This window comes from Aythya ferina, assembly GCF_964211825.1.
Source record: "Aythya ferina genome assembly, chromosome: 2".
NCBI classification, from domain to species: domain Eukaryota; kingdom Metazoa; phylum Chordata; class Aves; order Anseriformes; family Anatidae; genus Aythya; species Aythya ferina.
The window spans coordinates 98,054,142-98,078,127 of record NC_140297.1 but is presented as its reverse complement, the minus strand read 5'-3'; the positions used below and the strand labels follow the sequence as shown (position 1 = coordinate 98,078,127).

Sequence of the window (23,986 nt, the reverse complement as noted above, 5' to 3'; positions counted from 1 at the left end):
TGGTTTTATGGACCATTTAATTCCTTAGTTGTTCAGACCTAATAACAAATCTAAACAAAACTTTAAAAGACTTGAGATGTTTGCTCGATGCTTCCAAAAATGAGACAGACAAATTTTCAAGTCTGGAGTCACAAGTGGACTCTGTTATTGTTTGCAAGGTTGATTTGCTGATGTTTTTGCCACTTTGATGCTATAGAAAGCAATGGCTAGAAGCACTTCAGAAGCAAGAGGCACAATCTCAGATCCACACTTTGCCCAGTATGGATCTGGGATTTCAGTCAAGGTTTTGTGTTTTTTGCCCTTGCAAGTCATGATTTTCATAGCCAAATTTATGGCTTCATGTCCACCCAGAACAAATGTTTTGGGGGTGTGGTAACTGAATCAAAAGATTAAACTATTTGCATAGCTTTTTTCTTTTTCTTTAAACTTTTATACTGCTTAAAGCAGGACTATTTGGTTGTTTTCTGTTCCCATTATTTCCACTGGGTAATTTAAGGAATCTTAAATGATAGCTGTACTTCTCTGGCTTTGTTGGAAAACAGACTTGTACTCTGTGAGTTGCTGTAGCCTGGAAGCTAAAAAGGAGAAAATGTAAATTTTTAACTTGGAGTGGATGGGCAGAAGAAAGCTTTATAGCTCTGTCAGGGTGTATACTGAAGTGTATACTCTGAAATGAGTGTTGAGAGAAAGAGAAAAGAAGAACTCATCATCCCTGGTAAGCTTCTACATAATATGATGAAACAGTTGTTTATAATTTAGTTTTTGGTGAGATCTTCACCTGATGGGTTCTTCAATCATGTGTGAAGCTCTAGTACAAGAAAGAGATGAGCACGTAACAAGCAGACTGTGATTCACTTTATTTCTTCTTTCAAGCCTGATTCTTCCTTAGTGAAGAACATAGAGGGCTCACCTTTAAAGTCAGGCTAAAAGAAATGTGATAAACACAAACTTACCACCTTTCCCCTTTTCTTTCCCCTTCATGCTCCCTAGCATTAGGAGCCTAACAGATGAAATAAGCGGGATCTTAGTCTTCTACTTTAACATTGAACATTAACAGGAATTAAAATAAACATCTATAAGAAAATTCTGTGCCTTGCGTACCTTATTAGACCCCCAAATTTGTGTACATCCTTAGTACATTTTTAGGAACTTGCTGCTTTTTCAGTTGCAAAATGTTTTCTGTTTTGAGGTAGATCTCATTTGCAGTGGATTATTGGATTCTTGCATTGCTTCAGGAAATGGACTTGCCTTTAATACATAGATGCTTTTTCTTATTGTCTAGAGAAACAGTTTAATATTCATCCTTAGAAACCATCAGATACTTTCTTATTTCTGCTGATGTCAGTGTCAACCACTTTTTGTCAGGGAAGTCAAACACTTACCTTGGGACACTGATATGACTTTAATCACTGATATGACCAAAACAGATGTCAGGGCATGCATGGTTGCCTAGGTTCAGATCTTCCATCTGAATCTTCATCTTCAGATCTTCCATCTAAACAAAATCTCTGGAAAGATAACAATGGTGTCAAGAGTTGGAAGTCTGAGAAATCATTGTGCTTCTTAGGATAAAATTTTTATTTTTATTTTTATTTTTTTTAGAAACCATGCACTTTTTTAAAGTGAAAACATGCAGGTAATAGAGCAGTCTTTACCAAATAGCCTCTTGTCTGATTAGAATTACATTAATACAGCAAGTATCTATAAAATATTAATTGTTATCTCTGATGACCAGGTAAATACTAGGCTTCTAACAGGATTCAGCCACTGGAAGCTAAAAAGTTTCACAGATGTGTCAAAGCTTTAGTTCATATGCAGTCTGTCTTCCTGGATTAGTGAGGCTGGGTTTTATGTTAACTGAGTTTTTAGAGTGTTTGTTTTTCTTTTTAGAGGCTTGGAAACAGGTCTGTGTGCCAGCTGAAAAGGGAAGCTAGGATTACCCTGAACTGCTGTGGCAACTAGCAGGTTCCTTGACTTAAATTATTTCAAATCATGAATCCTACTATTTTGTGGCAGACTAATTCCTGGTCATCAGCACTACCAAGAACACAACTGGGTTGAGTCCTGTGGCATCCTTTGTAGTCACCTGAAAGGGTTTCATATGTCCTTTAAATTGAAGGAAGTTTCTCTGCTCGTAATAGAGCTTTTCATCAAAGCCACATACAGGAGCTAGACCATATGCAAATTCCTTCGAGGAGATGGCATGTTTGATCTTCAGGAGGCTACAGAGACACCAAGTAATCTTCACAGGGCCTTGGTGGTTGGCAAGTACTGCTAACTCAGCTTCTTTTAGATGCCTTCAGTCATCCACATTCAAAATATGGATGCTGAAACTGAAGAAAGGGGGCAGGTTTTCAGATGCTTGGTGAAAATCTGAGTTTGATTCCTGAAGTGAAACACCGGATTCTGTATTTAGACTCTCTGCTACTGGATATTGTGGATTGAATGAATTTTAAAAGGCTCTGTTAGCCCACTGGAGCTCTGTTTCTAAATCTCCAAATCCAGAACATAGTTTTTCTCTGAACAGGGAAACAAATAGCTGTTGACAATACTTCCTCTGCAGGTGACCACTGCAAACACAGAGTAGGATTTTTTTAACTGTTTTCTTCATTTCTATCTTAATTAGTGCTCTACTCGCATAAGCGCAAGATATTCAATTCCTGGTCTCATCCAGTATTTGGTTGCACGACCCAGTTTGCCACTGTTGATTTGTGTTACTTTGTGTTTGATACAATGGGGCAACTGGCCTGAGTAAAGGAGGGATTCTAATAGGGCTTCCATTGGCTGAGGTTTGGCTGGCACATGCAACTTTAATAATGTCTTAATTATGAATAATTATCATTTAAACAAATGCACTTGAATTATTTTACACTAGAGAGATATTTTCTTCTGTCAGGTATCTGCTGGAGTGGCTCCAGAAGGGGATCAGAACGGTCTCATGGGAAGAGTGGATGAAGGTGTGGATGAATTTTTCACTAAGAAAGTCACAAAAATGGATACAAAGTAAGTTAATTGAAAAAGAAAATATTAAAATAAACTATCCTGATAGCTGGGAAACTAGCAATTCTAAGTCGTATTTGATTTCTGCTCCCAATATTCAGGGTTGCTTTTGTAAAAGTCAGAAAATACCTTAATAGTCTAAGATATTGTGAATTCAATTACCCTCCATTAACAATGACTACTTTGAAATAAATTGCTTTGGTATGCCATGTGGAGAGGATTATTGACTAGCAGGTATTTGTATAACTCAGTTGGCTTCATATTACCCTTCAGTGGAGCTCATTAGAGCTGAAGCAGAGTGGTGTATTGGTTGAGGCTCTCCTTTCTAGTGCCAGTAGTGCCCACATGGATGTGGCTATCTAGTAAGGATTGATTAGGCACACTGTTGGGGTCAATGACAGTAGATTTATGCTGTTTAAGAAATATACGTTGAAGATGCATTTAACCAGTTTGTAGTACTCCAGATTTAGGAAATATATTTGTTTGGAATATATGCGTGTATTTATCTAGTTTTGTATAGGGGGGAAAATCTAGCTTACACAATTGCTTTGTGCCTGGTTGTTTATTTGCAAGTGCATGCATCTAGAAGTTCTGGCATTAATGTATGTTTGGGTTTATACATTAATGCATACATCAATACTTCCATAAATAAATGAGGAAGCTAGGGCAAATTCTGGACAGCTTGGAGTGACCCCTTCTGTGCTGTATGAGATGTCCATTAAGGAAAATGGTAGGTGTGAGCTGGTAGGCAGCAGTGGCAGGAAAAGCAAGTGTTTTAAAGTCAGTGTGTTGCAAATATTTGTAGTGACATGTGAAGCCATGTGTGACGTACTCTGTGTAGTGGTAAAATTGTGGTAGCTTTGAAAAATGGATACACCAGGTTAAGTTCAGGGGACTGGCAGGCTGTGGTATCCTCCTGTGCTTCCCTTGGGCTCCTGCCAGCTGCTCATTTCAGATGTCCCTGTGAACTTGCACATCCCACGTGCATGGCTCGGGGATCTTTTGACAGCCCCCATTAGCTGTCTCCATTTGCTCCACTGGTGGCTCTTCCCAGTTGGGGTGCTTGTATGCAGAAATGCTCTGTACTCAGCTTTCCCTTCAAGTGTGAATGCTCTGCCTGCAAGATGCAGTTTGTAATTTAGACGTGCCAGCTAATGACTCAGCCCAGGGCAACACACAGATCATACAAAAGGTTGGCTTTGCCCAGGAGAAGTCATTCAGTGCTATTTAAAAGAGAAGGGGGAGGGGAGTGGCGGAGAGATTGAAATGTCCATGTCTTTTATCAGGAGACCGTCAACTAAAAGTTCAGATGGCAGCGAGCCCAGTGAAGCAGGTGATGAGAAGAAGAAAAGGGACTCAAGGAAGAGTGGCTTCCTTAACTTAATCAAATCAAGGGGCTCCAAATCTGAACGTCCCCAGACTGTGGTGGTGGCTGAGGAGCCCTCCTCACCCAAGGTTGCTGCGAAAAGCCCAGCTGTGGATACAAATAAGAAGGAGCCAAAACCTGCAGAGCAGAACGGTGGTACGGAGCGATCCGAGGAATTAAAGACGCCAGACTCACTGGAGGAGGCACAGCCGGATGATGCTGCAAAGGCTGAGAGGGGTGACAGCAAAGGAAGCCCTCAAGGAGGCCGGAGGTATGGCGTGCAGGTGATGGGCAGTGGACTTCTCGCAGAAATGAAAGCCAAGCAGGAGAAGAGAGCAGCCTCTGCTCAGAAGGTGAAGGCAGTTTGATTTCTCTTGAGTTGTTGTAAAAAATGGCCGAGAGCCAGGTGTCTCCAGGGGAGGGGCTACAGGGGCTGGTGGCTGGGGCTTGTCACATCAACCCTGCTTTCCACCAGGGGTTACAGAGTTCTTGAAGGAGGATTGTTCAGTGCTGGCTGGGGTGGTTGAACATGAATGGACCAGGCTGCACACAAGAGAAGACATGCCCTTAAGCCTGCACTTCTTCTCCTTGTGCAGAGGAGGCAAAGCCAGCTCTTGCACTTGGTGTCAGGCCACCACAAGCACAGTAGAGGACACGTAACTGTTTGCACATATTACAGGGTAATTTGGGAGCAACTAGTGAGCACAGTTTGGATGTCTGCACTCTATATGATGTGTGGTTTGCTCAAATGTAATGGAAGCATGCTTAGCATAAAGCCAGGAACAAGTGTTTACTGTGATGCTCTGCACACTGTACCCTCAGGTGTTTGGCAGAGTTAACTACACACTTCACTTTTGGAAGGTGATGTAGCAAGTTGGAGAGATGTGTCATATTTTAAATTACATATCCCATGCGGCGAAGTAAATCTGGTTTCCAGACACTGTTTATAGCTATCCAGCTCATGTTTTTTTGTTACATTTCTTAATTTTATGCCCTTTTGTACCACACCTAATTATTCTTACGCCTTGGTTTTCTGTGTTTCAAATACTAACACTCAGAACAATAACACATTTAAAAAAATACACAACCTATTCTCCACAATCTTCATGTTATCCTCATGTTGTAATATCCTCATGTAACTCCAAAGCTTTTTGTGCCAAAATATTTTGCCTGATGCCCATTTCCAATTGACCTTACCGCTGTCAGACCCTGTTTCCTCCCAGCTGCAGTTCTCATGTCCTAAAGTTACCAAAGGATCAGTGATTTCCTCCTTCTCTCTTCCTCTCTGGCATGCTGTCCATTCCTCACCATTTACCCTCAACAATCTGGAAGATTCATGGCAAAACTCATCTGCAAGCTTTGCCATGTTTTCCTTTAAAATTCTGCAGTTACCTAACTGGATCTGAGCAAGACACTCAAATGTTATTTTTACATCTCTTCTCACTCTTACAGTACTTGCTGTCATGTCTGAACTATTGCTGCAAACCCTGAGGTCTTAATAATAAGACCTCAGCATATGGCTAATAAGCTGTGTGCTCGTTAAAGTGATCCTCTGCACAAAAACCATTTTTCTAAGGAAATGACCTATTCCCACCTTTCTGATTGGTGCTGATTGGCCCATGAATAGTCTCATTGATTTCTATGACACCAAGTTTTCAAGTAAAACGCTAGATGATTGTAAATAAGACTGTTACAGTCTGCATAAAACACTGACTTACACCAGATAATATAGATATATTTATTTATATAATTGCATAAATGGTTTACTTGGTGCTCTTCAATTTCTTAACACTTGTCCTCTAAATTTAGTCCCATTTGGGGTGATGTGTTTGAGGTAGACTATTAGCAGACATACTTTTTTTTTTTTTTTTTTTTTTGAAAGTGGAGAGAGTAAAAGTCTGCTTCCATTGATTAGCTTTCACAGCATTGATTGAAAACCTGAATTTCAGCTATCCAAAAGGAAAACTGTTACCTTTTCCCAGTATTATGTTTTTCACCCTTTGAGGGTTTTTTTTGCCAGCTTGGAAAGGTTACCCCTCTCCTTTCATGTTTATTATTAGTTTCCCGTTCTCTTTATGTTAGTGTATGAATATAAAAGAGAGAAACTGTTAAGAAAACAGTTGGTTTGGAATTAAAAAAAAAAAAATTATTATGTTTTGCAAAAGTTGATAGTTATAAAATGCACAAGTAGGTCATTTGTTTTTTGTTTTTTGTTTTTTTTTTTTTTTAATTTTGTTTTTAATAATAACAAGAAAGCTGAATTGAAATAGGAATCTATACACGGCAGGGTAGTGACTTGCTATTTCTTAATGTTGCCCCCACCACAGAAAATTGAACTGCTGTTCGAAAGAATTTTTCACGTACTTCATCCTAGATTGCAACAGCAGACAGTTTAGTTTTGCACTTCCATTTATGACATTCCTGAAGCTGCAAATCATACAGTATCCTGATGGTTGAGCTGCAGAAGAAAGCATCCCACTACTGTGAAATTGCTTAGGATGGGTATGACACCAACTTCCCTAATATCTTCAAATTTATCAGAATTCTGGAGTCACAGAAAATTGTATTTTCCTTTAAGGTACAGATGGCTGCTTATATTCTGAGTTCTTTTACGTGAAAACAAAGCCAGAAGGAATTTACTATTCCATTCATACCCTCCTGCAGTCTTGTTACAGATACAAGTGATGAGCAGGTGCACAGTAGATGGAAAGATGGTAAATGCTTTTTTGTTTTCTTTTGCTTAGAATACAACGTGAGAATTGGCATTAATGGTGGAGATAAATATGTGCAATTAGTGTAACTGCTAGGCATGCCTAAAAAGATCTTTTAGCTCCATCTAGTGTTTACAGGCTGCATTTTTAAATACCTTGAGCAAGACCTAGGAGCAGACAAGCTCATTTGTAACCTGTTTATTCACTCGCCATTGCACCCAACAGAAGTATTTCCCAATCCTGCGCATGTTCCTTATAAAAGTAGAGCCTGGTCACTATTTATCTGCATGATAAATTTCCCTGCATTTATCTGACATGACTGACAGCTTCTCAGGGTATATTTTTGCAGTAAGTGCTTAGTGTTGTCTCAGGACTGTAAGCAGTTTGTAATGCGTGTACACTAGTTAGCCAAACATGCTGACATTGCATTTTTAAAGTACTGCATTAAATGCCAGCACTGGCTTTTGTGTTTGTCTCTGTACATGGTAGTATTTCCCCAGCAATCCCATAACTAGAGAGGGAAGTTATAGAAAAAATAGTTTTCATATTGTCCTAAAGCTCTCTTAAAGTCACTTACTGTAGCTAAACCTTTAGCATATATCTTCAATATGTACCTAGAAAAATCAATTTTGGTGAAAGTTCATGGGAATTCATATTCCATGAAAAAATTATTAGTAATTCAGTTGTCAAAGAGTTCGTTTGCTAAGGTATGGGAAAAAGATCCAGTAAATGGAGAGTGGCATTCCCTTCAAAAATACATAGCCAAGATTGTCTTACAAAGAAATACCTAATTTTAGGAGGTAGAGAGGTGAGAATTGAGCCAAAATACCATTGACAGACAAGAAACGGGAATAAAAATAAACCTGGAGCTCTCACCTAGTGGTACAAAGCATAACATTCCTGCTAGATTTGGATGGGACTTTATTTTGTTGATACAGGCGATGTAGCTTACAACTTTAGCTCTTCAAGTCATTGTGTTTCTAGAGTGCTTCTGATGGGAGAACAATTTGTTTTGCTTACATGTGTTTTTTAACATACAGATGACTTTATACTTAAAACCTGTAGTACAATCCCTTAGACTGGGTTGCTGCACGGTGTCAAGGTGATTTAACAGTACAGGAAGTTTTATTTTGATTCTAATTACATCCTCCTTAATGCAGTGTGCCATTTAAGCGTGCACCTATCCTTAGAGGAGAGATAGGAAGACAGACACATCCTATACAGGAATTGCAGGCATTCAGCACCTCCATCCTTTTCTTTGTTGCATTAAAGAGTTGCTTTGTTTTACGAGCTGTGTGATTATATGAGCAAAATGGAGGTATCCATAAATCTGTAAGGCCAACCATGCTGTTTTCTCTATCACCCCCCAAAATCTGCTTCTCCTAAATTTGCTGAATTACCACCACAGGGGAAAGACACATGGACAGCATATTTAGACATCACTCCTTTATGTTTATACTTACAATACTATTTCAGTCTAAATCTGTGCTCCTGCTACTGTGACTGTTCTCTTCCTTCCCACCTTTCTGTTGTCCAATTTTTATCTACAAATAGGATATACAAATGCAGATCTTTGGAAAAAAATGCTTTTCCTTTTAAACCTAAACGAAAAATGTTTAAATATGGAGCTGTCTTTGGGGAAAAGACTTTGTTAGTTTCAATTCTGTTATCTGAGCCTTTAGTTTCAACTCCTGTACATTAGTAGACCTGTCACTTAGGAGGCAAGGTGTCACTGCAGTTTTGCTAGGCATCAGTGCTAGTGATCAATTCAGTGTAATTTATTTTCCACTTGGATTTCCAGGACATGGAGAATAAACAAGGAAGTGCATTCAGCAGTCAGTACTTGCACAGGTTTTTTTTTTGCCTTAGGGTTTCCAAATCGATGCTTTTTTCTAACAGAACCACCAAATTGTATTAATCATAGATCTATTATTAACATGAGACCTTTTCTCATTCTTTCAGAAACTTGGAAATGACACAGCTTCCAGGGAGTCTTCTGACACAGCAATGAGCTCAGAACGATTGGATGGAAGTGGTACAGGTACAGTCTGGGTTTCCTGGTATAAACTCTTTCTGGAAAAAAAAAAAAAAAAGGTTCAAAATCACTCTTTCCTCTCCAAATTGTGTACCTAACAATTGCTTAAGCAAAACATGAACTTACGCTAAGTGAACAAGATTAAAAACAAGCTCGCTTTGTACTGTGTTTGACAGTGCTGCTTGTCAAGTCAGCTCAAGAGCTGTGTTGATGGCTGGTTGTTTTACTCCTGTGCTTCACACTGCAAAGGAGGGAAAGGACTCGGTGTATGTGCCTCAGGCTCCTTCTAATGGGTCGTGATTTGTAACAGAATTGGCAAAGCTGGAGCTGAACCCAGGAGCCAGCAAAAATGTCTGCACACAAAGTGAAACTCCTGAATACATCTGAAGACCACAGTACAACCAGTTTGCAAGGTTAATAGTAGTCAGTGTGGGTACCAGCTTGAGTAGTCCCAGCTTCTGATTATCAGAAAACACATCTCACAGGCAATGGAGGCTGGCTTTTCCCAGGCTTTAAATGGCTTGAGCAAAATCAGGGCTGTCTGAAAAGCTGTGGAGGCCCAGGGACACTGCCTGCATGCAGAAAATACTTAAATAAACTTGGTACTTACAGCACTGAATCACTCTGCAGCTAGGCCTGCTGTGTACTGGCTGAGGGCCCTTGTCAGGCTGTAGTGCTGGGCCCTGGAATGGCAGTGCTTTCTTTACCACTTTTGCTTGAGAGCTCTCCAAGGCTGCTCTTTGCTGTTGTGGCCACAGTTTGTCTTTGGCTTGGGTTAATTTATTTCAACTTGCTGGGTTCTAATAATATTAGCAGGCCTGAGGTTAGGAAGGCAAGAAAGAGAGTTAATGGAAAATTGCTGGATGTTGCTACAGGAAAACTACAGATCATGATACAGAAGGAGAATAAGTTGTTGTTGATATTATTCTTATTTTTATTCCTTTTTTCATACCTGGGTATCACCTGCTCTTCTGTATGCACATAGACACAGGTGGAGAAAGCATCCTGCTGTTTTGCTGACAGCACAAAGGTCTACTGCATGCCTGCAGACATGAACTCCCCCTCTCACACACTCACACAAATACGTACTTAAGCACACAACTCTCTCTAGTTAGCCAGAGTTTAACTCCGACTGGGCTGAAAAACAGCTATGCAGGCTGGAAGAATGTATTGGAGATTGGCTTGCAACAAAATACATCCAACATGCCCCTCCCGTTGCCACTAAAATATCTGTGCTCAGCACTCTCATAACAAGCAGGGTTTCTGGATGGGAATAGCAGGTAGGTAGGTCAAGGGAAATCTGTGAGCCTTGCCAGGTACCAAGGCAACCAGTCTGCATTTCAGTTAGTGTGTCATTCTGTTCCTGAGAATAAAGATGTGACAGTTGTTGAAAGTCCCAAGCTAGCATACAAGTTTCAAGATTATTGTTACAGCTGAGATGTGCAAGCTTTCGGTGTCCTCAAAGCTGCAAAGTAGGAAAGTGGGGCAGGCATTTTGCTTGTTTGCAACCTAATGTCCAGCAGGCTTTCTACCAACTGGCATAGCTAAATAAAACTGATTCATCTCTTGGAAATGAATGTAGTTTTATGCATAAATACTTAGATCTTTGTTTGGGATAATATGTTGATAAGCCTGCTAATGTGTAGGAACTGTAGTCCCTATACAGTGTTATTACATTTATCAAAATATTATCTAAAGAACACTTTAATCTCTACCAAGTTTCCAAATCTCCTCTAGAGCTTGCTAAAAGCAACAAATAACAAGACGTAGCCTACTGTTCACAGGTTTGGGATTAATTTTCTGGGTCAGGATTTCTCTGTTGATTTTGGACAGCCAACCTTTTGTCTGTAGGGCTGCTTTTTCTACTGATCCAGTGCTGCTTTCTCAGCAAGTAGGCCATACCATCTCCTCCCACAAAGATGAAGGGAGGATGAAGTCCAGCCAGCCATCAACCTGAATGTATTAAAAAGGCTGGAGGTGCCGTTGCCTCTGAGGCAATTGAATTATGAAGTTTAGCACGTGTAGAATCAGTGCGTCTAGATGCTCCGCTTGCAGTGATTCTAAATGAGATACCAGGGGTCACTTTGCAATTGCTACACAGCTGTGTGAGTGTATATGTGAATGAGTAAAGGTATGTTCTACATGAGGGCTCTGTGTACCTGCACCTTAATTTACATTTCTGTTTATTTTAGTGCCTAAACTCCAGCAGACCCTTCCAGAGAGTCGGTTTGCCTCCAATAAAGGTGACTCCGTCTCAGCAGCATCTGAAAAAAATGCAAAAGCTGAACCAAAGGCAGAAGCTGCAGCGAAAGCAAGAGGTTCTTCCAATACGACCAGCCCCAAACCCCCACCGCAATCTGCAAAGCCCAGCCTGGCAGGACGACCCACGGTGCCACAGAAACCACGCTCTGCCTCTCGTACGGGTGAGGAGCTCTTCTGGGCGTTCTTAGCCCCAGCTGGGTACTTCTGCACGGAGTTTGGGTGGGACTTGAAGGAGGCAACCAGGGCCACATCCTGGACAGGAGTTAAATGTAGAAGGAAAGGCTCTTCGGTCTCTTGTTCTTGTCTTGTTTCCTTCTTTTCCATCTCCCTCTGTCCTAATTCAAATAAACTTATTAAAACATTTTAGCCTGTCATAACACCTGGCTTTAAATACTGAAGTCCTTAGGGGCTTTCTGGCAGGCTGCTCTTAGCCCTGTGAGCAAATGCCTGTTATTCCTAATAATTAACACAAACTACTGTTTCTCACTCTCTTTTCCCTTGTTTTGCCCGTGATTCTTTTCTTATTGCTTTTGATTGGAAATAATTGTAGCTGTGCTTTTATAACCCTTGCTAGGCTGCCTGCTGAATGGCTGTTAACTTCAGCTCTGTCCTAACCTTCTGCCCAGACATTACCTGAAGATTTCCAGTAGCTTCAGCAGATTTCCTATACGCTGTCTGTTCGCTATTTAATAGGCCAGTGACACAACCCCTTCTTTCCAAAGCATAACCACGGCAGTAGAGAGGAATTACATGCTAGTTACTCACTCTCCCAGTGGCTATGGCAAATAGAGCTTATTAATTACCACTGACTGAAAAATGGGAGCACAGCCATTTGTAAGAGCTCTCCGACCTCCAGGCTTTTCCCGTGCTCACCACTGAACTTAGAAAGATGTAATTTGTGCTGGGGGCGAGGGGGCAGCTGGATGTTACAGCTTCTTCCCTGTCCTTGGTGTGTACCTGAGCATTACTTGGTCTGTGTCTGCACTCTAGTGGGTATTTATTTTACTGGTCATTTACAAAATGGTCACAGAAGTGAGAGGTGTTGGGCGAGGTACTCCTGAAGATGAATACAATAGGAAAGCATGGCTTATTTGGTGATGCTTAATCTGTAATATAAGCAGCATGTTATCTCAAAATGTTTTGTATCAAACAGACATAAACTATCTATTTCTGCCAGCTCATATTTCCTGCAGGGAGAGCATACCGTGGGCTTAACAGAGAGAACGATTAGTATTTGCTAGTAATAGGCCAGCTCTTCAGGTGGCAGCAACAGCAGCACCATCTCTGCTGCAGTCTAACTTCAGTCCTGGTGCTTGTATCAACTTGCTGGCTAAGCACATCCAGGGGATGTGATGGAGAAGCCAAGCAATAATCCTATTTACGTTCTTGCTCCTGCTGTTTCTTATGGTGATGTGGCCAAACAAATGGTAGCAAATTTTTGCTAAGTAATCTGAGGGCAAAGGAGCACAGCTCAGATGGCTTCAAATTAGCAAAGACTGAGAGTGGTTCCTCAGTAAAGCATGTTGTATCAGCTTTTAAAGCATGGTATATCAGCTTTTAAAGCATGATATGTCAGCTTTAGTTCAGTGCTCATGCATGCGTTGATACCAAGCTTCCCAAAGCACGTGGCCTCACAGGCATGTCAAATGTGTGGAGAAAGTCTTGAGAATTAGCGTGTCCATTCAGACCGAGTTGCATTTGGAAGGCCATTGCTTCCCTTAGCTGAAATTAAAATGATTGACTCCTTTGTGATGGCCAATTTATGTTGACAGTGAGATAGATCCCTATTAATTTCCGATATGCAACTGAATTAACTCATGTTCCAAGTATGCAATATACATTACTTGATACTGTGAGCTCCTTTTTGCTTCTGTCAATACTAATGTAGCTTCCTAGCTGCTCTGCTGGATACATATGCCAACGTTTATTCCTTGGGAAACAAATATACAAGAAGTTTAAGTAACCCATTATAGACTTCATTTGGACAGGAGGGAAGTCCCTGTCTGCTTTAAGATTGAAAAGGTCTTCTTGTAAGAACTGTAAAGATGGTAGTCAATATGCCATATATAAATGCATCCAATCTTTAAGAGAAACAACATATCCAGATGGTTTAAACTATAGATTTGAATTTAAATTTCAGATTTCCTGAGAGTCTAGCAGACTTTTTATTTTATTTTTCTGTTTAGAAAATCGTTACAGATGCTCTCGTGCTATATATACTGCCAATTTATTCCTGGAAGTATAGACTTCTGCAGACTACTTACAGAATTTGTTCCACTGATTCACTTTTATGCCTTACAACTGTGAAACAGGACATCTAACTTGATCAGTTCATTATGTCTGAGAACAATAAAAACAGGAATAGAACAAATATTTCCAAAAATCCATCCAAAACAAATTTCAGCTGTTCTTTACAAACTGCATGCTTACGCCTTGCATGGAATTCAGTTGGTCCCATCAGATTTCTGTTTCTGCTGCAATAGTAACATACATTAAAAGTGCTGAAATTGAGATCTTCACTTTGGCTATCAGAATTCTTGCAGCTGGACTGAGGGCCATCACATGTTCTCTTAACATGATGTAAATTCCTGATTCCTTCTTTTTCTGGCACAGATTCTAGCTGTTTCTTGATTTTTTTTTTTTTTGTGTTGTGTTGAGCTGCAGCCCCATCATAAAAGTGTCCTTTCTGTCAACTAAATAAAACTTCTCACCTTTTTGTTCATGATACTCCACAGAGGATGCTCCAGAGTCTCCCTCTGGCCCCAGTTCCCCCAAAGTTGCCCTGCTTCCACCGGTGCTGAAGAAGGTTCCTTCTGATAAAGAAAAGGATGGTCAGAGCAGCCCCACAATCAGATCATTTTCTCAAGAAGGTAGGAGGGCTGGTATGACTGTTGGTCCAGCATGCCTTTCTTCTACTAGGAAACAGTGTGTCATTGTTCCCTGTTTGGTTTCCTCTTGAAAGGGAAGAGGGTTATTCGTTTTGAGGAAAAGAGAGGGAGAAGAGTGAATCTGGTCACCTGCCCCTCGTCCATCATCTGGTCCCATCCTCCCTCTCCCTTCACCCATGGGCTGGTGCTTTACATTTTCTTCCTTTCATCAAACCAAGTGAAATAAAATGAATCCCTTGCTATTAATAATGCATTTGAACTATTAATGACCTCTTGTATTATGTATATTATTCATTAGTTTATTATTTATTAGTTTAGTTTAGTCTGAGTCGAGATGCTGGATGGTGTTGGTCATGCATAAACGTGAAACACAGCTCTGTTGATTAGCAGATTTCCAGGGAAGCAGCCATGCCTGTTCCTTGCAGCCAGCCTGTTGCTTTGTTTGTATTTCTCCTTTCCATGGGATCAATGCACGTGACCGAGCTCAACTCACCCTTGTCTTCGTGTGCCAGGGCAGGGCTTGGTGCCTTTTACGCACAATAATAGACTGCTGCCATCTCTTCGCTGCTTTTCGTATCTGCTCTGGATTTCTAATTTTGCTGGTGCATCTCCTTGACCCACAGTTGGCTCTCAGAAGAGCTAAAGCTTCCTCTGAAAGTATAGAACATATGGAGAAATAGTCACAGAAATACCATTCAGCGTGGTGTTAGCTGGCACAAAACCAATATTGTAAATCTGAGTGTGTGACCTCCTCCTTCCTTGGACTCTTCTCAAGAAAGACAGTGAGCCCCATTTCCATCCCAACATGATTCCCACCACATCCAGACTGGAAAAATCACATAAGTCGTGGTGCCCTTTCAGTACTCTGCCAGCAGGTTTTGGAGTATAGGATGGGGGCTGACGAGTCAGGGCAGATATTTAATGCTGGGTTGTGAAGAGGAAGCAGTTGTGCTGCCTGCAGAGCCCATTACCCTCTAGATGAGAGGCAAAGTCATCCACAGAAAGGGAGTGTCCAGAGGTATATTTTGAGAAGTTTGTCCATTTCTCCCCTAAAACTACCATTTCCTTAATGAAACAGTCTACCTCCCAGTCTGGTTGATGCTCCTCTTGGAAAATTGTTGGTGTGGTGGCTCCAGTTTGGTGATCACGTGTCAGACCATGCTATGTGGCATCTGTCTACAGATTTTGGCTCTCCCTTCAGCCATCTGTATGATCCTGTTGGGCTGCTCTTGTGGTGTAAAGGTAGCCCAGAAGAATGACCACGGTCTTGCTGAGGTGTGTGGAGCTAGCAGGGCATGGCATACCCAAAGATCTCTCCTGTGCCTGGAAAGGGCTGAGGGTTTGGATAGTCTGTTTTGCCAAAAGGTTGGCCTTTTGTATAACAGCAACCTCTAACACAGCAGAGATTCAACAAGTTTTTGCTGTTTGTGATTGTCACGTGAGAAGAGGGACCGTCACTTAATTTTTAAAATCTGTTTGCTGTTCCCAAAATGTTACACAAAACGAGTTGGATGCTGTGCCTTCCTCACTCCTTGCTCACTTACAGCTTGCCTCCACAGCAGATTCAGCCACGCTGAGGCTCCTAGTTGCTGCTGCACTGCACTGTGAGAATTTTAATAATAGCTTGGAATGGCTCAAATTGGGTTTCTGGGTCCTTACAGAGCTGCTACGTTTTGCATAATGTTGTTTGGGAAAGGCTAAATTCTGTTTCTTTGGGTTGTTATTCTTCATTCAAGTTATCCTTCCTTGTTGCTGCACTCCTTTCTCTTGTAGCCATTCCTCTTTCCTTGCGTTCTGCTTCCTTTCAGACTGCCATGCTCAATTTGCTTTTGCAACTGGTAAATCACTACAAATCTGCCTAAGTTAGTAAACAAAATTACATCTACTACAAAAAAGAAAGCCACACATTAGATGATACTTAATTATAAAATTGCTTTACGTTAATGATTTTAACTGTGCTGCATGGGACAATCTCCAAGTGCTCCTCCTTACGCAGAGTACCTGTAAGATGGGGCTGCAGTTACCAACGTATGCAAATATCTGGCCTAAATTTAAGCCAGCCTCCAGCGTATTGATTGCTACTCTTTGAATAATTGATTAAACGGGATGAATAAGTGAAACTGTTTACACTACTCATTACTTGCCATATACGGCCCTACAGCTTAGGGGTATAAATGAATCCTTTTCCCTGCTAGAGCAAACAGGAGATGGGCAAAAGAGAGATGCAGACCGTGACCGTGCAAAGCCGCCTGGCGGAGGGGGAGCCGCAGCGGGGCAGTGTTCTGCCAGTGCAGAAGAGGAAGGCAGTGAGCTTGGGCAGAGGAAGGCACAGCCAGCTCCTGGTTAGCAGTTTCCTATTTCATTTTTCATCACGACAGTGCTCGACAGCTGGCACTAGCAATCGTGAAGATACGGTGATAGCAGAGAAGCCTTGAAATGGTGCTGGTCTGTCCCTGAAGTATGAGAAGGGTAAAAACCTCAAAAACCTAAACATTTGAAAAAAAAAAATTGCTAATGAAAGATGTGTTTGCATATCTTCTTCACAGCAGCACCAGTGACCAGTAAGTACCTTGTAGTACCTGCAGGCCCCCTGTGGAGGAGGGCTCCTTACAAACTATTACTGCTCATTACAGAGGCAGTGGCACGCTGCTAAGTCCTCTCCAGGTTGAGGCTCTCTGCTGCTCTGTGTGTGCAATTCCTTCGTAAGATGCATTCATTGAAGTATTTCAAACCACATTTCAGCCTCCAAATTGTTAGTGCCAGCTTCAGCACAGTCACTCACACAGCCATTTGAGAACTGGGTAAATCAGCTTGTTTTGTTACAGCACCTTGTCCTTGTTTGGCATAAACACGAAAAAAAAAAACACAAAGAAGCACAAGACCCTAAACCCAACACTGTGCTGAACTTCCTGATGAGCAGCTTTGACTGACAGTGAACTCGTTCAGAAAACTTCAAAAATAATTGGTTGAACCGCGTGTTTTTTTAAATATAAAAACTCTCGTTCCCAAATGGCATGTGTCTACATATCCCCTTTACCTCTTAACTAGTTTTCTTAATCAGTGATTCAATAATACTTTTTTTCTGCAGCATTTTAATGAGGCGTTTGAATATCTTATTCAATTGCGTTTACAGCCAGTTCTTCTATTTGCAAGGCATCGTGTATCCCTTCTGAAAACTTCCCATCATCAGGGAAAGAAACACCCCATCCACCCTTCTCTAGCCTTAGCCCAGAAGGCATAAACTGATTTTCTTTTCATATTGTGGAATCAAACTTAGCCCACTGAAATTCAGAATCTCTACTCACTACCATAATCAGATTATTTTAATTAATTCTAGGACGGCTCACTGGTAAAGTAAGTTTCAAAAGCTGAAATGCTGCCGTAGATCTACACAAGTCCCCTTTCTGTGGCTCCATGGGGACTACACATGAGCAAGAGGCAGCTCTGGTGGTGTAAGCCTGGCTGCAGCATGTGGACTTAAGTGCCCAGTGTATTTTTCAGGCGTTTTGGGGGGCAAACTACCCATCTTGCTTTATTAGGCCATAAAATAGAACAGCTGCTGCAGCATGTGTTGTGGGTTTTGTTTGAAGAGTGAATGGAAGCTCAAACAACAGCCAGGTAATTACTAGCAGGTATAATTATAAAAAATGACTCCAAACCACCAGGCACCTATTTCTTTGAACAGCAGTGGTGTTTGAGGAGATGAAAATGCATTTTATTTTATTTTATTTTATTTTATTTTATTTTATTTTATTTTATTTTATTTTATTTTATTTTATTTTATTCTTACAGAATTTAGGTATCTGAAATTGTCAACATAAACTAAATAGCTTTAAAAATACCAACTTTCTCAAAATCCTTTTCTCTTCTTTCCCAACTTGCAAAGCAGGAATAAGAAAGTGATTTTGTAGCTGCTGGCTCTTGTTTCATCCCTCGCTTTGGCCAGCACAAGTAAAGGAACTGTTACTTTGGAGTCAGGAGGCTTATTTGGATAAGCAATGTGCCGTGTGTGCAAAGGTGGGTCTCGCGGGATGCGTGCTGGATGCGTCCCTTCTGCTCTCGTCCCAGGAGAGATGTGGAGCTGGACGAGGTCTGTGCCAAATGAAAATAGGACAGAGCTTTCTGGCACATCTGAGTGTCCCTGTGGCCTGACTCATGGCCTCTAGGTAGGGCTGGGGGAAGGGACAGGAGGTGTTTGATAGCCACTCTGGCTGGTGGCACCTTGTTCCGCAATGTGCACACATGGCCACAAGGTCCAGCGTGGACCAAAGCCAGGCATCCTCACCTGAAATGGTGGAGTAAAACTCTTGTAGCTAACACGACTCGCAGCGAAGGCACATTTGAGGATCACTGTGTGTGTAAAGGTTTGTTTTGATCGGAAGCATGAGATTTCCAAAGCCATCAACCCTTGCATAACCTCACTCCAGCTGATGTGCGTAATAAAACTCTTGTTTCCATAGCAATGTTAGACCACTAATCCATCCAATCGGATATATTAACAAGGTTTGAAAACCTTTCTTTTCATTTCATTTCAAGGCTTCTAGGTTTGGGGGGGAGGGAACCACTGGCCTTATTGAGATTTGTGCTGGGCAAACAGAATGGGTGCTGCTTGCTTTTCGATCAAGAGGAGCAGGGACATTCCTCTGCTTTCTCCACTGCTGAGGATGGTGAGGTGCAGAGCCGTGGTCTCAGCTGGAAGGATGCAGGTTGGGCTCGGTGTCCTGCAAAGGAGAAAGGCTTGGGATGTGCACTGCTGATCTGAGAAGTGCCCAGCTGAGAGACCCAAGCAGTCAGGTGGCCATCGCCTGTAACCTAGCTCAGCTGGGGAAGAAAAGTGCTGTTTTGTTTTGAAGTGATGTGATGAGGAGGAAGTCTCAAGACCTTTTCTACCTGTAATGCAGAAAAGAAATGTAATGTGTCACACTGAAGTACTGGGTTTCATGTTCCAGGTTTGTCTGCTTGCCAGCCAATGGCAGAATAAAGCTTGTTCCACTTTTTTCCTTCTCTCCCTCCCTGTCTCTCACCTTTTTTGTGGGTTGAAGAACTAACGAATCTGTGTTACTCCCCCTAGTTCAAATTAATTCAGTGGGAGCGGGAGCAGGTCTTACATGCATGAGTGACTTCTTTTCCTTCCCTTCCCTCCCTCCTACAGTCCTCCTTTAGTAAGACCTATTTCTGTGTTTTGTGCAGCTGCAAAAAGAAGCCCCGGGCAGCAGTCCCACGAGTTCCAGGAGCTGAAGCAGAGGTCCTTGAGTAAAGATGGCCATCAGGGAAGCAAGTCCAGTGACTCTGGCGAAGAAGCAGATAAAGATTTTATTTTTGTTTAGCAATCAGTGCAAGCGCTTCGTAGTGCGAGAGCTTTTATAACAATCAGGGTACAGCAATCGACAGCCCTCCTAGCCAGCTGCTCGGTCACCACAGGTACACTCCCATGCAGAAAAGCTGATCTTCCAAACACGAATTACTGTGCAATCGGTTGGCATTGATTCGGCCCTTAATCTCTGTCCTGTACACTTCAGGCCTTCCTTCCCATGCCTTTGCTAAAGCCAGCAGTTCCTTCGTGTATTCTACTTGAATTTCTCCGAAGCAGCTACAGAGAAGTGCCCTGCATTAGGGCATGTAGAAAGCAAAGCAAGTTAACTGGACACTGTCGTACACTAATACACTGTACAGCAGGTAATGTGTTGTACTGCTGAATGTAAATGTGTCAAATCTGCACGTGACTGACCTATAAATATATCCTTGCGGTATGCAATTGCACATTGTAATTATATTAAAAGAGCACACTAATAAAATAATTTGTATAGATTATATATATTAAATGCTTGGGTATGGTTTTTACATTCTCCCACCGGGAGCTTCTTTCTTCCTGTTATTGTACTGTACATAAAGCTCCCGCGCTTACATTTGTGTACTGTCAAAAAGCACAAGAGAGAAGGATTTGAATGATATATAATCTTGTTATGCTTCCACATTCATATATTAATGTACATAGTTGGTTGGAATGAGGGCAACTGAAATTTTATTAATATTGGTGTTTTCTAGAGGCCTTCTTCGGTTCTGTCTGCATATTCGCTTCCTTTCAATGTGTAATTCTCCGAGAAGAACAGTTTGACATCTGTAAAAACATTTCTGCTTTGGGGGGAGGGGGCGCAGATTTCACAGGTATCCACTTACATTACAGGTTGAAGGGATTTTATTCATATGTATATTTGTAACAATAAAATGATTTTACAACTGAAATGGAACTCCTCGTTTTTGTAGCACTATTTTTGATAGATAAAGAACACAGTCAAGACAAAAGCCGTAACGTCTTTTTCTGCTCGTGGTAAAAAGCCTGTTCCTCTTTAAAGGGTCACATAGACATCAACTTCATAAAGTCACTGAAAGAAGATCTCTTTGCTTGTCTCCTCACTCATGATTTTCGCCAAAGAAGCCTTCAGGTGAGCCAGAGGTGTCTGCTCTCCAAGTTCTGTGGTTTGGATCCGTAGGACAGCAAACTTGGGTCAGTGACTCGCTCCCAAGAGTGATTGTCCTGAGCTTGCTGTGGCCTCTTGCATGGGTAGAAGGGCTCAGATGCCTCTGTCAAATTAGCTTTCTGCTGCCCCCCGGGAACAAGCTCTTGCTACCCCTGCTATCCTGCTGTAGAGGGGCTGCTACAGCCAAACACTGGTCTTTTCTACCAAGACCTTCCAGAGGCACTTTGCAGAGATTTGCATCTCCAAGTAAAGCAGGAGGCCGTGGGAAACAGGCTGTAAAGTCTGGGGTTTCAGACCTACCTGCCACAAGTTTTGCATTGTTTTAGAATTCTGCACCCATCTACAATCATTAAGAGAAATTATCCATTTTCACAGGCATTCAGTCTTTATTTGTTGGACATCCTGCTCAGAAAAACTTGAGATTGTATTAGAAAAGAAAACCAATCCATGAATTGTCTGCTGCAATTGTCATTCACACAGAGCATGGAAAAGATAACTGTGTAAGTCTAAGTATTCAGGAAGGGTTCCCTGATTTGCAGGCTTCATGAATTTAAGATTTATTGAACCCCAAGGTTTATGTTAGTAGTAAGCAGGAATAGACTCTGACTTTCAGCTGCTGGGAACCTCTCTGAGCTTGCAGCCCTTACCAACCATCCATGTGTTGTACAGTTCCTGCTGCAAGGCACCTGGTGATAGCATGTGCACATCGCCCTAGCGTTAGTAAACCAAAGAAGGGGTTTCTGAGATGCTGTAGAGAAAGGGTGTGCTGGCCCTGCTGTGTTAGAGGAAAAGCTGTAGTACTATAGAAGAGTTGTCTGCTGTAGCATAGAGGTTCCATTAGACAGCAATGGTTTTTTTTTTTTTCCTCATGGTGTAACTCATTTCCAGCAGTTATTCCAGACATTGTTGTGTTGGGCAGGCTGGATGGTGGGGAAAGCATGAAAGGGAGTGCTAGCAAGCTCTCAGAGACCTGAGACTCACGTGCATGTGTCTGGGTATAGGGAGGAAGTGTCTGGGTGTGAGGAGGAAGGTCACTTTGTTTCTGTGCTGCCTGCCTGGCACTGTCAGCCTGGGGTGCAGGATGGTTTGTTGCCCGAGGAAATTGTGATCCCCACTAGCCCCATGCCCTGTCATCAAGACCTGCTTCCCGCTCCCTGCTAAAGCAGCTTGAAGTCCGGGTGATGGATTTTGAGTGTTCTCAAGTGCTCCCTGGTGTGCAGTAACAACAGCAAATATCTGCTTCCTCAAATGAGAACAGCAATCGCCTTAAATTCCTTCCCCCTCCAGCAGAGCTGCCCTGGGCTGATTCAGGCATTAGTGTGGCCCATTAATTGCAACCTTCGTGCTCCATGCGACCGCTGCACTTAACGGGGAGCTGTCATCAATGTTAGCTCGTGCTGCCGCTGCACACCGTGCGCTTATTCATTGATTAACGCGGGGATGGTTGTGCTCTTCTCTTGTATAGAAAAGAGCTGCTGAGAAGGATTATTTTTCTAAGAAAATAGCAGAAAGGCTCTTTGAAGTGCTGGTTTTCCCCAGGTGCGAGGATGCCAGCAGTGGTGCAGGCAGTGGCTGCGTCCTGGCTCTAGAGATCATGCTCTGCTCTGGTTATAGCATCATCCTCTGCTCCATCCAGAGGAGTGATGCTGCTCTTCGCTTCTCCTGGAGCTGTGTTAAAACACGGTGGGTGCTCAGGAAGGGAGGGAGGCAGCACCCAGCCCTGCTCAGCCGTGCAGTTCTCTCATTCCCTCTTGCCAGCGGATCTTACTTGTGCCTCCCCCAAACATTTGGATTGATGGTTGCCTTTTCCAGGATCCTCATGAACCATGCAGGAAACAAGTTTACTAGGAAATCGCGTGTATGCTGCTTGAAACCTATTTTATACACCCAGGTTCACACAAAAAACAAAGAAGGGCATTTCTTACTCCTTGATGTGTAATTGCCACAACCTGAAAATAAACTGATAAAAGAAACATCTGCACTAACTATCTGCCATCACAAAGGCCTAATGGAAAATATAATCCCATCAAATATTATTAGATTAAAGCCATTTCTGAAGTTAGAAAAAAAAAACAAAAAAAACAAAAAAAAAAAAACAACAGTGGTGTGTTTTTCAAAAGATGTATCTTTAAAAATCTATAATGCTATGAAGAACCAAAAAATTAATTGTTTGTTTGTTTTTTTTCTCAGCTTTTCAAAACAAGGGTTTGAATTCCTCCACCTCGAGAGTTCCTGTCTACTACAAAGCCAGAGCTGAAGAAGTCATTAAATGAAAGCACCCCCCACTTTTGAAAATGCTGCCAACCTTTAATTCTTATTTATTCCCGTAAGGAAACAAGGCAAGGCAAAGCAATGGAAGTTTGGTACATGAGCTGTGCGTGCAGCAGAAGGCATGTTCCTCTTGTCCCTTTAATGCCAATGGCTATAAACCCAAAGTTCAATGCGCTCCTCAAGTTTACAGTACCCTGCACAGTGCCCTGCCCAAGTAATATAACATGCTCTGAGCCCCTTTCTTTAATTCTTGCTTTATTGGGTAACAAAAAACAGCCGGAGAAGCCTAAACCCATTTTAACCATGCAGAATTTAAGCTTTAAGGTAATTTAATTGATATTGCTGCAGATCATTTCAGTGTCACCTGTATTTAAAAGGACCTGCTGATGTTTCCGAGGGATGTTTGAGTACTTGCTCGTGCTTTTAAAGAACAAAATGTATTTTTCTCATACTGGATTGTCACCCAAGTCCATTGCAGCATTTATATTACCCTCTACATTTACAGGGTACGCTGGGGGCAGGATTTGAGGGAGCAAAGACATGGGGGATCTCTGGGATGGGGTCAAGAATCAGGAAAAAAATGAAAGCCTGTGGGTTGAGATGGAGACAGTTTATTGGGACAGAAAAGAAAGGAAAATAATTCTAATAGTACTACTACTAATAATATGTATGAAACAAGTGATGCACAATGCAATTGCTCACCACCCACTGACCGATGCCCAGCCTATCCCTGAGCAGCTGGCGCCCCCACGCCAGCTAGCCACCCCTATATATTGTTTAGGGATAATGCCAGATGATACAGAATACCCCTTTGGCCAGTTTGGGTCAGCTGTCCTGGGTCTGTCCCCTCCCAGCTCCTGCTGCACCCCCAGCCTGCCTGCTGGCAGGACAGAGCGAGAAGCTGAAATGTCCTTGACTTGGTGTAAGCAGTGCTCTGCAACAATCACATCAGTGTGGTATCAACATTATTGTCA

The 23,986-nt window shown here is 42.0% G+C and overlaps 1 protein-coding gene across 8 annotated transcripts in view; it reads left to right on the top strand.

Moving 5' to 3' along the window:
• The window catches only part of CARMIL1 (capping protein regulator and myosin 1 linker 1), a 189,244-nt gene extending 168,739 nt beyond the window's left edge, over nt 1-20,505 (top strand). For 5 of the 8 annotated variants that reach the window (XM_084507999.1, XM_084508001.1, XM_084508000.1 and 2 more), the window contains 7 exons: nt 2,897-3,003; nt 4,287-4,719; nt 9,040-9,118; nt 11,305-11,535; nt 14,110-14,244; nt 16,458-16,604; nt 19,453-20,505. In XM_084507999.1, coding sequence (XP_084364125.1) covers nt 2,897-3,003; nt 4,287-4,719; nt 9,040-9,118; nt 11,305-11,535; nt 14,110-14,244; nt 16,458-16,604; nt 19,453-19,589 — 1,269 coding nt within the window. In that variant the 3' untranslated portion in view covers nt 19,590-20,505. The remainder of the gene's footprint in view (nt 1-2,896; nt 3,004-4,286; nt 4,720-9,039; nt 9,119-11,304; nt 11,536-14,109; nt 14,245-16,457; nt 16,605-19,452) is intronic. The other 3 variants (XM_084508004.1, XM_084508003.1, XM_084508005.1) reach the window with 1 other exon arrangement.
• The last annotated feature ends 3,481 nt before the right edge of the window (nt 20,506-23,986 follow it).